This window comes from Equus quagga, chromosome 11 (genome assembly GCF_021613505.1).
Source record: "Equus quagga isolate Etosha38 chromosome 11, UCLA_HA_Equagga_1.0, whole genome shotgun sequence".
In the NCBI taxonomy this organism is placed as follows: domain Eukaryota; kingdom Metazoa; phylum Chordata; class Mammalia; order Perissodactyla; family Equidae; genus Equus; species Equus quagga.
This window is the reverse complement of record NC_060277.1, coordinates 56507675-56521638: the sequence shown is the minus strand read 5'-3', so window position 1 is coordinate 56521638 and position 13964 is coordinate 56507675. Positions and strand designations below refer to the sequence as shown.

At 47.8% G+C, this 13964-nt stretch overlaps 1 protein-coding gene across 1 annotated transcript in view; it reads right to left on the bottom strand.

Moving 5' to 3' along the window:
- Positions 1–398: 398 nt before the first annotated feature.
- The window catches only part of NT5M (5',3'-nucleotidase, mitochondrial), a gene marked incomplete at its 5' end in the record, with an annotated part of 37534 nt that continues 23968 nt past the window's right edge, over positions 399–13964 (bottom strand). Inside the window, 2 exons of the mRNA XM_046676268.1 lie at positions 399–1162; positions 2537–2651. Of these exons, the coding sequence (XP_046532224.1) occupies positions 1020–1162; positions 2537–2651 (258 nt within the window). The remainder of the gene's footprint in view (positions 1163–2536; positions 2652–13964) is intronic.

Genomic DNA, 13964 nt, shown 5'->3' with positions numbered 1-13964 from the left:
TGCCGCCCCCAGCAGGTCGGAAGGGGAAAGGTTGAGTCTCTAATGCAGCCTGCCCCTCCACATGTGGCTCCTGGGACCTCACAGGGACTGGCCCTGGAGAGGAGCAGAGGGTGGGCCCGGGGGCTCGGAGTGGGAAGGAGGCACTTGAGGGGACGGTACTGCTAAACTTGCAGGGTGTGGGGGGTCGGACCAAGGGGACCACCATGGCCGCCAGTTCCACCACCAGCAAGACTCTGTCCCTCCGAGGTCCCTGCGCGGCACCCACGGGGAAGTGGCACCCTCAGCCCTTGTCGTCAGTGAGGGGACGGCCAGGCACTTACGGGATGTGCAGCTGGGTGCCTGGGGGTCAGACACTGGAGGACCTTGGGGCAAGGGTCAGAGGAGCTCACAGCCTCAGGCAACATGTGAACAGCCTTTATTTTTTCATGCCTTCAACAAACATTCAAGCCAGCTGACCCTCTGCTGGGCCCTGAGCGGGGCCCCAGGGACACAGCACAAGAAACCCCTGAGCTGGTCAAAGGCAGGGCCTCCTGTGCGTCCCCAACACAGAGCCCGGCGTGCCCTAAACTCGGAGTGTGTTTGCTGAGTCCATGGCGGGTCACTGCGGGACACAGGACTGGAGGGCAGGGAGTGAGGGGTCACCGCCCCCTGCTCCTGCTTGTCGCCCGCAGCCAGGAACACCCCAGCCATCTCACCCCGGCACCCCTTGCTGATGGGTCACGGGGCCTGGGAAGAGGGGACTTCCCTGAGGGGGGAGGACCACTGGCCCTCTGAATAATGTCCTCGGCTCCTGTCCGTCTGGAGGCCCTGCCCCAGGCAGCCTGGCCTGCACTGCCTGGCTGCACGCTTCCTGCCCAGGCCTGTGGGCCAGCCCTGCCCGAGATCAGTTAAGGCCTGGCAGGGCTGGGGAAGGGAAGAGCCATGCAGTGGGCCGGGGGTGGCTGCGAGGGAGCCCCCAGGCCCTGAGCTGGGAGCCCTGAGGTCAGGGCCCTGCAGAGGAGCCCGGAGCACAGTCGAGCTCAGCGGGACCGCTTGCTGTCCAGAATGGCCTTCCAGTCGTCCGCCCACGAGAGCAGCCTGCGGCTGGGGGGCTGCAGCTGCACATGCCGGTTGTGGCAGGCCGTGAAGAGGACGTGCTCCCAGCTGGGCTTCGGCTCGGCCCCTGTGGGCGGGAGGCAGTGCTTCAGGCCAGCGTCAGGAGCCCCGGAGCGCGGCCGCCTGGGCCCGACTCCCGAGCGTCCTGGGCAGCAGCTCACCTCCCAGACTTGGTGTCCCCATCAGCAAAGTGGTGACTGCACTAGCCCCTGTCTTGCGGGGGCCACGAGGATTAACGGAGAGGCCCACAGGAAGCCCTCGGCAAGGCACACGGCCGTGCTCGGCAGTGACTGCAGCAGTCGGTATGGTCGAGCCTTGCTCAGATCCTGCCCTTTGCCTCCCTGTGCCCAGCCGTCCCGCACCAGCGGGCGCCAGCTTCACAGCCCACCAGCTGTCGACCACGGGCCCACAAGCCCCCTCAAGCTTCAGTCCTGCACATCCACATGTGCACACGGGCACTGACCATGGCAATCCTGCCCCTCAGCGTACAGCCTGGCGCCCCACTCCTCCTGCACAAGCCTTTCTCCTGCTCCCCATTATTGGAGATGGAAGCCGAGCAGGTCTCTGGGCCCCTCAAGGTCATGGCCCTTGCTGGCACTGTGCCCTGACTCCCCTTGGGAAACTGCGTGGTTTGGGAGGTCAGGGGTGGGCACACGCCTGGATTCTACCTCTCAACACAGTGCCCTGTTTCCCAAGCCAGCTCTAAAAGCCATTAGGGAAGAAATATTCCATATTTCCCCACTGAGGTGTCCAAAAGAATAGGATTTAACCCTGAAACCATGATATCTACCAGGAGGAGAAAGCTTGCCTGAGTACAAAGGCAGAACAGAGCAGAGCAGAGCCAGGAGCGAAAGAAACTGAATTTTCACTGATATTGTTTGAACTCCTAGATTCAGCCGTGCCTGAAGCCCTCCTGTCCCACCTTTTCAGTTAGGAGCACAGTAAATTTCCCCTCTCTTTTTTAAGCCAGTTCAAGGCTTGTTTGTCTGCTTCTTTTTTGGGAGGGGCGTCCACAAGCAGAGGGCGCAAATACAGCACACAAACCACCTTCAACCGGAAAGAACAGACTTTGCTTTTCTGTTTTATACATTAGGTTCAGCTCAAATAGCTTTTAGAAAATAAAGGTTTCTGCAGCTAAAATATGTGGAAGTTAGAGTTGGGCCCTCATTTAACATGAGGAAGGTGAGGCTTCCAGGTGTCGAGTGACTCACCCAAGGCCACCTGGAGAGTTACCCCCAACTGGGACCTGCTTCTCCCAACTTCCAGCGGTGCCCCTTCCGAGGCCAGATGCTGAGAAGAACTCTGTCTTCCTGACAGGGAGGAGATGCAGTGGCGGGCTCAGGCTGGATGCCTAATACACATCTGGTGATTAAGTGGGGGCCACTCAAGAGCAGGGTGAGGCTGAGCGGCTCACAGCCCTCGGCACTCGCTCCTCACTTGCCTGTGATGTCCGGCCGGTCGTCTATGAGAAGGTCGGCAGAGACCACAGTCTTGTCTCTGGTCAGCACAATCTGCTCCAGAAAGTCAGGGCCGAAGTGCTTCTCCACCCAGGCATACTGGAATGGGAACAGGCAGAGGGGAGAAGAAACTGCCGTCAGCCCTGGGCACAGCCAGGCTTCCTCCAGGGAGAAGGGCTGCCGTGAGGGGGACGCGATTCACCCGTTGGGGGCCAAGGAAACCGACGCTCAGGGAGACAGCGCGACTCGTTCACGTCCCTGTAGCCAGAAGGCAGCAGAGTCCCGGGTCGAACCCAGAGGGCCCCCAGCTCGAGTCCCACACAGCAACAGTGGACACAAGGGCCTCCTGTATCCGTCCAATACTCAGGTGAGTGCCCCACGGGCTCCCAATGGGTACGTGCACTCTGCTAGGCTCTAGGGACAAAGGAAAGGGGGGACAGAGCTTAAAGCTGCAAGTAGACAAGTTGTTACATGACACTTGGGAAAGTGCCACCAAGAACCAGTGCGCAGGGCCCTTGAGCCTGCCGGTCCACCCATATCCTGGGTGAGCCGAGGACTTTCTTCAGGAAGCCACCTGGGAACCGACTCCACCAGAGAGCGGGAGAGCATCTCAGGCAGAGGTCATGTGTGAGGAGCTAAGGCAGAAAGGGGCAGGCAGGTCAGGGGAGCTGACAGAAAGCGAGTGACTAAGGGAGGCACAGGGGCACGGAGGCTGGTCAAGCCACACACAGGGCGCCTCGCCACTGTTGGGCTGTTCCACAGCCTCCCCTTTCCCTGGAGAAAGTAGCCAGGGGGCGCCCTCCCACAGCAGGGGCTGATGGCTCCTGGCTGCTCCCTCTCGTCCCCCCTACCTCTCACCATCCCAGTGCAGCCAGGTGGTGGGCAAGAGGCCTGAGCCCAGCCACTGGGCTCTGGGGCAGCAGGCAGCGTGAGGGAACCACACAAGGACAGGGGCAAGCGGCCGCCCCCTGCCAGGCCTGCGGCAGAGGCTCCAGAGCCAGCGGGCCCACCCTGATGTCCTTCCAACACCTTTCTCAACTCCTGCCTTTTGCACACAAGCACTTCAGCTGACAGACTTTGTCAGGACTACGGGTTTTAATCAGTGACAGGTTTTAAAGACTTTATTTTTTTTCCTTTTTTCTCTCAAAGTCCCCCTGTACATAGCTGTGTATTTTTAGTTGTGGGTCCTTCTAGTTGTGGCATGTGGGACGCTGCCTCAACATGGTCTGATGAGCGGTGCCACATCTGCACCCAGGATCCGAACCGGCGAAACCCTGGGCCGCCGCAGTGGAGCGCATGAACCCAACCACTGGGCCACGGGGCCAGCCCGCAACAGGTTTAAGTAGTGGAGGGATCTGATGTGTTCCCAAAGCTCGCCGGATCCTGTGTAGAGAACGATCGGGAGCCATAGCCCAGCAGTGTGGCCTCAGGCCCCACAGGGAGCTCCGGCAGGCCTTCTTCGAGGCAGCTGCACGGCCGGCAAGTCCCTGCCCTCCGCGGGCCCCCAACTCCCCGTGTGTGAAGTGCGGGCGTGACACCACGACTGCTACGGATGGCTTCTTTCCGGGGGAAAGGGCACCATGCTAAGCCCCACAACGGCCCCATGACACCTCCTTAGGAGAGCCAGAGGGCGGCCTGCTGGGGAGGGTGGGGTGGAGGGGGCCCGGCCACACGCTGTGGGCCGTCAGGACCTCCCGGCGGTTCCAGCTGCGTCCTCTCTGTGGTCCCCTCTCTCCCTATGCCCCACTCACAATGACCTTCTTCTGATTTCCTGACTGTGTTATGCTTTGTCCTGCCTCAGCAGCTTCACACAGGCCCTTCCTCTGACTGGAACAATTCCTGTCACTGTTCCTGCACACACACATGCACACACATGCACACACCTCTTCTCCCAGCCGCGCAGCCTCCCCTGACCCTCCCCACTCTAACTGTCCTTCCTGGCAGTGGCCACGGTTGTGGCCACGTACCTCTCCAGTTACTTGTTTCACATCCATCTGCCCAGCCAGACTGGAAATTCCTTGAGGTCCAAGACCACGCCTCAGTGAAGACTTGGTGGACAAGCAAACAAACATATGAAAAGAAGGACTGGGTCTGCTTCGGCCAGCCCTGCCCAAGGGAGAAGGGGCTCTGATTCTGAAGACCTCACGGCCAAGGTGGCAGGGCGGCCCCACCGTGACCTGCTGCCCAGCAGCTGCCCCTTCGCCTCTCCCTGGCCCAGTTCTGGGCTCCCCAAACATCCTTCTCCTGAGCGATCTTACCCAGCAGACAAAGGACCCTGAGCAAATGGCCACACTGGCCATCTTCTCAGAAAGACCCCATTATGCAAGAGCAGGGCGCCATCTGGTTCACAACACAGCTGAGCGAGGCGCAAGTCCCCACACCCAGCTGGATCGACAGAGGACGAGCTGATCACCCACACCAACCACCTGGCGAGGGTGAGGACCTCTCCAGGGACCACAGGAAAAGGGGCACTGCAGGGCCAGGGCCAGGCAGCCTTGGTGTGGGCGCATGTTGCCATGCAGAGGCAGGAACGGCCTGGGGCTGACGCTTCCAGGAAGGCTACACGTGCATTCATCACTCATCGTCTTATTTGAGCCTCACAACAACCCCGGAAGCAGGCAGTGTTCTCCTTGTTCACGCAGGTATTCAACCAACACCGACTGAGCAGCCACTGTGTGAGGTACTCTTGTGGAATCCACACTCCAGTAACAGGAGGCCCAACACACAAACAAGCAGTTTCAGGTGGAACAAGGGCTCTGAGCAATGAAACGGAGCTGGGACATGGTGGCGAGAAGGCCTCTCTGAGAAGGGACATCTGCGACTAGACCTCATGACAAGGCACGGCCTGGTGTTCCAAGGTCTGGGAGAACGTCCCATACAGAGGGGACAACAAGCACGAACGTTCCATAGCAGGAACACACTTGGTGTCTATGCACGCGGCTGGAGCACGGGGAGCAGCGGGAGCAGGGGGCAGAGTGAGGCGCTGGGCAGGCCTGGTCCCGTGGCCTCATGGGCTGCAGTAGGGGACACGACTTTGTTCTAAGTCCATGGGAGTCCGTTAGAGTCGGGTTTCACAAACTGTCCGTGGAGAAGGACCATTTGTTTAATTTCCAATTTATTCTGGACTGATACTTCTGTAACATATGAACTCCAACCACGTGCTTGGATGCTGCATCCACATCAAACGGCTGCCAGCATTTCCCATCACTCACACCCAATTTCTGTGTTTCTCTCATCTTGGGCCAGCACCTGTCGGCGGACCACAAGTGAAGCGGCACCAAATAACTACAACAAAATAATTTTATTTAGGAAAATGACACAACTGGATTTACAGTTTCAAAGGGTCACAGCATCAGGCGAACAGATTCTGTACAAAGAAACTGAGGCTCAGAGAGATTCAGCGAGTGCGAAGCTCCGATGAACACGGGGTCTGCGCCTCCAGAGCCCTGCCGGCTGCCACCCGGGCCCTCCCCAGCACCGCCGCCTCTCCTGCACAGGCACGGCTGGCTTCTCATGGCTGGACGTCCTCCTCAGCAAGCAGCCTGGGCCACATACAGTGACATGGCTGACGGCGGTACTAGCTCTGCGCTCCGGGCACATAGCCAGTGCTCCGAACATGGCAGCGGGACCAAGGGCTCTGGCATGGGTCTTGTCCTGCTCTCCTGTGGCCCTGATGCATCTGAGCTACGGGGCCTCGGACAAGCCATTTAATACTCTAAGACTCAGTATCCTCGCAGTGTCATTGGCTCGATTAAATAAAATCAAATCTGTGCAGAACACTTAGAATACCGCCTGGCATACACTAAGTACTCAATAAACTGTATCAAAGCTGAACTTCAGTAACCCAAATAATACATTAAAAAGCTACTAGAACTAATGAGTTTAGCTAAGGAGCAGGATACAAGGTCAATATACAAAAATCACTTGTATGTCCATTCATTTGGATATTGAAATGAAACAAACAATGCCATTTACAATAGTGCCAAAAATATGAAATAGGCTGACAGTACACTTAAAAAGGGTTAAAACGGTAAGTTCTTTGTTACATGTACTTTACCACAATCCCTAAACATTTAAAAAAAAAAGTTAAAAAATATAGGCTCTATGCAAAAAACAATACAAAATTGGGACAAATTTAACAAAATATGTCCAAGACCTGTATACTGAAAACTACAGAACATTGCTGAGAGAAACTTTAAAAGATCTAAATAAATGAAAATGAATAAATGTTCATCAGTCAGAAGATTCATTATTCTCAAACCTCACAGATACTCAGTCAAATTCGAACCAGTTTTCCGTAGAAACTGACAAGCTGACTCTACAATTTATACAGAAATACAAAGATCCAGAATATCCAAGACAATTGTTTAAATGAATAAAAAGTTGGAGAACTCACATTGTTTTCAAGAGTTCCTATAAAACTACAGTAACTGGTATTCACAAAAGGATAGATATTTAGACCAAAGGAACAGAATATATTTAAGAAACACCCCAAGGTGCCAAGATTCAATGGAGGAAAGATGGGCTTTTCAACAGAGGGACAACTGGACGTTCACAGGCAAAAAAAAAAAACAAAAAAACCACAAACAAAAACACAAAAACCTCTATCTTTAACTCCTACCATATATAAAAATCAAACAAAATAGATCATAACCCAAATACAAAATCTAAAACTATAAATGCTGCTCTTCAAAGGACACTTAGAAAATGAAAAGACAGGTCACAGATTGTGAGAAAATGTTTGCAAAACATATCATCTGATAAAGGACTTGTATCTAATGTATATAAAGAACTCTCACAACTCAACACTAAGAAGATAAACAATCTAATGAAAAATTAGTCCCAAAAAGTGAACACTTCATCAAAGAAGGCATATGGAGGGCAAGTAAGTACTTAAGAGGTTTCAACACCATTAGTCATTAGAGAAACGCAAATCAAAAACCATAATGAGATATCACTCGACAGCTACTAGAACAGGTAAAATTGAAAAGACTTGACAATACTAAGTGCGAACGGAATGTGACGCAACTAGACAGCTCACACACTGCTGGTGGGAATGCGAGATGGGACAGCCACTTTTAAAAACGGTTTGACAGCTGCTTAAAGTTAAACACACACCTACTAGACAATCCAGGTGTCCCACTCTAGGTACCCACCCTAGAGAAACGAAAGCACAAGCCCACCCAAAGACGTGGACATGAATGTTTATAGGAACTGTGTTCACAAAAGCCCAAAGCTGGAAACAACCCAAACGTCTATCGGCTGGCAAAGGCAAAACAAACTGTGGTACAGCCATTCAGTAGAATACTACTCAGCAATGAAAAGGAATAAACCACAGATACATGCAACAACACGGATAAATCTCAAAAGTATTACATTGAGTGAAAGCCAGACACAAAAGGCTACTTCTGTATGATTCTATTTACATGACATTCTGGAAAAGGCAAAACTACAGGGATGGAGAACATCAGTGGTTCACTCATGCCAACAATATCCAGTGACGAGGACAGGGCAGGGAAAGGACTGACTGCAAAGGCACACAAAGTAGCACTATTTTTTTCAATAGACTTTATGTTTTAGAGAAGTTTTAGGTTCACAGCAAAATTGAGCAGCAAGTACAGAGGGTTCCCATATACCTCCTGTCCCCAAACATGCACCACCTCCCCAAGCACACCCTGCAACAATGTTCTACATTTGTTACATTAAGCGAACCTACATCGACGTGAACCTACAACGACATGTCATGACCACCCAAAGTCCACAGTTGACATTAGGGCTCACTCTCGGTGTTGTACATTCTGTGGGTTCGGATGAACATATAATGACATGTGTCCACCACTGCAGCATCATACAGAGTAGTCTCACTGCCCTAAAAGTTCTCTGTGCTCTGCCCGTTCACCCTTCCCCCCTACCCCAACCCCTGCAACCCCTGACCTTTTCACTGTCTCCACAGCCCTGCCTTTTCCAGAATGTCATATGGTTGGAGTCATACAGTGCTGTACCTTATTCAGACTGGCTCCTATCACTTAGTAATGTTCATTTAAGATTCCTCCATGTCTTCTCATAGCTTGATAGCTCATTTCTTTTTGGTGCTGAATAACATTCCATCGACAGGACGCACCACAGTTATCTATCCATTGAGCTACTAGGGAAGATCACGGTTGCTTCCAAGTTTTGGCAATCATGAATAAAACTGCTGTAAACATCTCTGTGCAGGGTTTTGTGTGAATATGTTTTGATCATTTGTGTAAATACCACAGGGTGTGATTGCTGGATCGTACGGTAAGAGTATGTTTAGTTTTGTAGGAAATCGGCAAGTTGTCTTCCCAAGTGGCTGCACCATCCTGCATCCCCAGCAGCAACGAATGAGAGTTCCTGTCACTCCACATCCTCACCAGCATTTGCTGTTGTCAGTGTCCTAGATTTTGGCCATTCTGTTAGGTGCATAGCAGTATGTCATTGTTCTAATTTTCAATTCCCTAATCACATAAGATGCCAAGTATCCTTTCACAGGCTTATTTGCCATCTGTATGTCTTCTTTGCTGAGGTGTCTGTTCAAGTCTTTGGCCCATTTTTTAATCAAGCTGTCCATTTTCTTATTGTTGAGTTTTAAGAATTCTTTGTGTATCTTGGATAATACTTCTTTATCAGTTATGTCTTTTGCAAATATTTTCTCTCCGTCAGTGGATTGTCTTCTCATTCTCTTAGCATTGTCCTTCACAGGGCAGAAGTTTTTAATTTTAATGAACTCCAGCTGATCAATGATTCCTTTCATGGATAGTGCCTGTGGTGTTGCACCTAAAAAGTCACTGCCATACCCAAGGTCATCTAGGTTTTCTCCCACGTTATCTTCTAGGAGTTTTATAGTTCTGCATTTTACATTTAGGTCTGGGATCCATTTTGAGTTAATTTTTGTGAAGGTTGTAAAGTCTGTATCCAGATTCATGCTTCACATATCAACGCCCAGTTGTGCCAGCACCATTTGTTGAAGAGACTGTCTCTGCTCCTTTGTCAAAGACCAGTTGACGATACTTACGTGGCTCTATTTCTGGGCTATTCTATTCCACCGATCTATTTGTCTGTTCTTCCCCCAATATCACGCTGTGGCGATTACTGGAGCTTTACAGTATGTCTTGAAGTCAGGTGGCGTTGGCCCTCCGACTTCGTTCTTCTCCTTCAGTGCCGTGGGGGCTGATCTGGGTCTTCTGCCTCTCCATAGAAACTTCAGAATCAGTTTGTCAATACCCACCAAATAACTTGCCGGGATTTTAACTGAGATTGCATTGACTCTCTCGATTAAGTTGGGAAGGACTGACACCTTGATAATATGGAGTCTTCCTTCCATAAACATGGAGTCTCTCTCCATTTCTTTAGTTCTTTGATTTCATTCATCAGAGTTTTGTTGTTTCCCTCATACAGACCTTGTACATACTTTGTTAGATTTAACCCTAAGTATTTCATTTGGCGGGGGTGGGGGGATGTTAAGGTAAATGGTATTCTGTTTTTCATTTCAAATTCCACTTGTTCATTGTTGGTATGTGGGAAAGTGATTGACTTTTGTTTATTAACCTGTATCCTGCAAACTTGCTATAAATCACCTATTAATTCCAGGAGGTTTTGTGAGGGTTGTCAATTCTTTTGGATTTTCTACATAAATATCATGTCATCTGCAAACAAAGACATTTTTATTTCTTCTTTCCCAACGTGTCTACCTCCTACTTCCTTTTCTTGTCTTATTTCATTAGCCAGGACTTCCGGTACAATGTTGAAAAGTAGTGGTGAGAGAGGACATCCTTGCCTTGTTCCTGATCTTAGCAGGAAAGCTTCTAGTTTCTCTCCATTAAGTATGATGTTAGCTGCAGGCTGTTTGTAGATGGGCTTTGTTAAGTTGAGGAAGTTCCCCTCTGTTCCTAGTTTGCTGAGAGTTTTTATCATGAATGGGTATTCGATTTTATCAAATGCTTTTTCTGCATCTATTGATATGATCATGTGATTTTTCATCTTTAGCCCATTGATATGGTAGATTACATTAACTGATTTTCAGATGTTCGACCAGTCTTACATACCTGGGAGAAATGCTACTTGTTCTTGGTATGTAATTATTTTTATACGTGGTTGGATTCAACCTGCTAATATCTTCTTCAGGATTTTTGCATCTGTGGTGGTGACAGATATTATGCCTTCGTCTGGTTTTGGTATGAGGGTGATGCTGGCCTCACAGAATGAGCTGGGAAGTATTCCCTCTACTTCTACCTTCTGGAAGACATTGTAGAGAGTTGCTATAATTTCTTCCTTAAATGTTTGGTAGAATTCACTAGTGAACCCTTCTGGGCCCGGAGCTTTCTGTTTTGGAAGGGTATTATTGACTCAATTTCTTTGATAGATATTGTCTGTTTCTTCTTGTGTGAGTTTTAGCAGATTGTGTCTTTCAAGGAATTGGCCCGTTTCATCTAGGTTATCAAATTTGTGGGCATAGAGTTGTTCACAGTATTCCTTTATTATCCTTTTAATGTCCATAGGATCTGCAGTGATTCTCTTCTCTCATTTATATTATTAGTAATTTATGTTTTCTTTTTTACTTAGTCAGCTAGGAGCTTATTGATTTTATTGCTCTTTTCAAAGAACCAGCTTTTGGTTTCATTGATTTTCTCTATTGATGCCTTGTTTTCAATTTCATTGATTTTTGCTCCTATTATTTCTTGTCTTCTGCTTATATTGGATGTAATTTACTCCTCTTTTTCTAGTTTCCTAAGGTGGAAGCTTTGATTGATTTTAGATCTTTTTTCTTTTTTAATGTGTGCATTCAACGCTCTAGATTGCCATCTAAGCACTACTTTGCTGCATCCCACAAATGTTGATAAGTTGTATTTTCATTTCATTTTCATTTAGTTCTAGATATTTTGAAATTCCTATTGAGATCCTTCTTTGACACGTGTTATTTAGAATTGTGTTGTTTAAGTATTTTTGGATTTTCCAGCTATCTTTTTATTATTTATGTCTAGTTTAATTTCACTGAGTCTGAGAATATACATTGTATGATTTCTATTATTTTAAATTTTAAATTTAAAATGAGTTTTTTGGCCCAAAAGGTGGTCAGTCTTGGTGAATGTTGCACGTGAGCTTGAGAGGAACGTGTATTTTGCTGTTGTTGGATGAAGTATCAATCGATTGATGTTGATTGATGGTGCTGTTCAGTTCAAATATGTCCTTACTGATTCTGTGCCAGTTGGGTCTGTCCATTTCTGAGAGAAGGATGATGATGTCTCCAACTGTAATAGTGGATTCACCTACTTCTCCTTGTGGTTCTATCAGTTTTTACCTCACATATTTTGATGCTCTGTTGTTAGGCACATGCACATTAAGGACTGCTATGTCTTCTTGGAGAATTGACCCCTTTATCATTATATAAACCCGTTCTTTATCCCCGATAGTTTTCCTTGGTCTGAAGTCTGCTCTGTCTAAAATTACTATAGCTCTCTCACTTCCTTTCGACCAGTGTTAACATGGTACGCCTTTCTCCATCCCTTTACTTTCAATCTGCATGTGTCTTTATGTTTAAACTGTGTTTCTTATATATTTGTATTCTTGTATATTTGGGTCTTGTTTTGTTGATCCACTTCAACAATTTCTGTCTATTAATTGGTGTATTTAGACCAGTGATGTTTAAAGTGATTATGAGATAGTTGGATTAATATCTACTGTATTTGTTACCATTTTCTATTCATTGCCCTTGTTCCCTAGTCCTATTTCTATCTGCTACTCTCTTTCTGCCTTTTGTGGTTTTAACTGAGCATTTGATATGATTCCACTTTCTATCCTTAGTATATCGAGAAGCACATATTCTTTTTTTTTACTTTTTTCAGAGTTTGAAATATGTATTTACAACTAATCCAAGTCTGCTTTCAACAGTACAGTGACACGCGCTGCTTCACAGGTAGTGCAAGCACCATACAGCAGCAAAGTATTCCTAACTTCTCCCTCCCGGCCCTCGTCTCACTGCTGTCATACCTCACACTCACACATAAGCTGTAATCATCAGATACGCTGCTGCTAATACTATTCTAAACAAACTCTTAGATCAATTAAAAATAAGAAAAATAAAAGGTTTTTTTTGCATTCACTTCTTTCTTCTCTAATGCTCTTCTTTTCTTTATTTAGATCTGAGTTTCTGACCTATATCACTTTCCTTCTCTCTGAAATTCTTTTAACATTTCTTGCCATGCAGGTCTACTAGCAACAAATTCTCTAGATTTTTGTTCGAGAAAATATTCCTCCTTCATTTCTGAAGGATAATTTTACAGGGCATAGGATTGTAGGTTGGTGGGGTTTTTCTCTCAATACCTTAAATATTCACTCTACTCTCTTCTTGCTTGCATGGTTTCTGAGAAAAGATCAATGTAATTCTTATCTTTTCTTTTCTGTAGGTAAGGTTTTTTTCTCTCTGGCTTATTTCAAGATTTCCTTTTTTTTTTTTTTTGAGGAAGATTAGCCCTGAGCTAACATCCACTGCCAATCCTCCTCTTTTTGCTGAGGAAGACTGGCCCTGAGCTCACATCCATGCCCATCTTCCTCTACTTTATATGTGGGACGCCTACCACAGCGAGGTGTGCCAAGTGGGGCCATGTCCGCACCCGGGATCTGAACCAGCAAACCCTGGGCTGCCAAAGCGGAATGTGTGCACTTAACCACTGCACCACTGGGCCCACCCCACAAGACTTCTTTCTTTATGTTTGATTTTCTGCAATTTGAAAATGATACGCCTAAGTGCAGGTTCTTTCGCATTTATCCTGCTTGGTGTTCTCTGACCTTCCTGGACCTTTGCTTTGCTGCCTGACTGTTAATTTCGGGGAAATTCTCAGTCATTACCGTTTCAAGTATTTCTTCTGCTCCTTTCCCTTTCTCCTCCTTCTGGCATTCCCATTACACAGACGTTACACCTTCCGCAGTTGTCCCATAGTTCTTGAATATTCTGTTCTTTTTTTCCCCAGTCTTTTTTCTCTCTGCTTTTCAATTTTGGAAGTTTCTATTGAGATATCCTCAAGCGCAGAGACTCTTTCCTCAGCTGTGTCCAGTCTACTAATGAGCCTGTCAAGAGCATTTTTCATTTCTGTTACAGTGTTTCTGATCTCTAGCTTTTTAAAAATTCTTTCTTAGATTTTTCACCCCTCTGCTTACATTATCCATCTTTTCTTGCATGCTGTCTACTTTTTCCATTACAACCCTCAGCGTATTAATCAGTTGTTTTAAACTTCTGGCCTGATAATTCCAACCTTATCTTGTCTGGTTCTGAGGCTTGTTCTGTCTCTTCAAACTGTCTTTTGCCCTTTTGTATGACTTGTAATTTTTTCTTGAAAGGTAGACATGATGGTACCAGCCAAAAGAAACTGCAGGAAATAAGCCTTTGGTGACGGG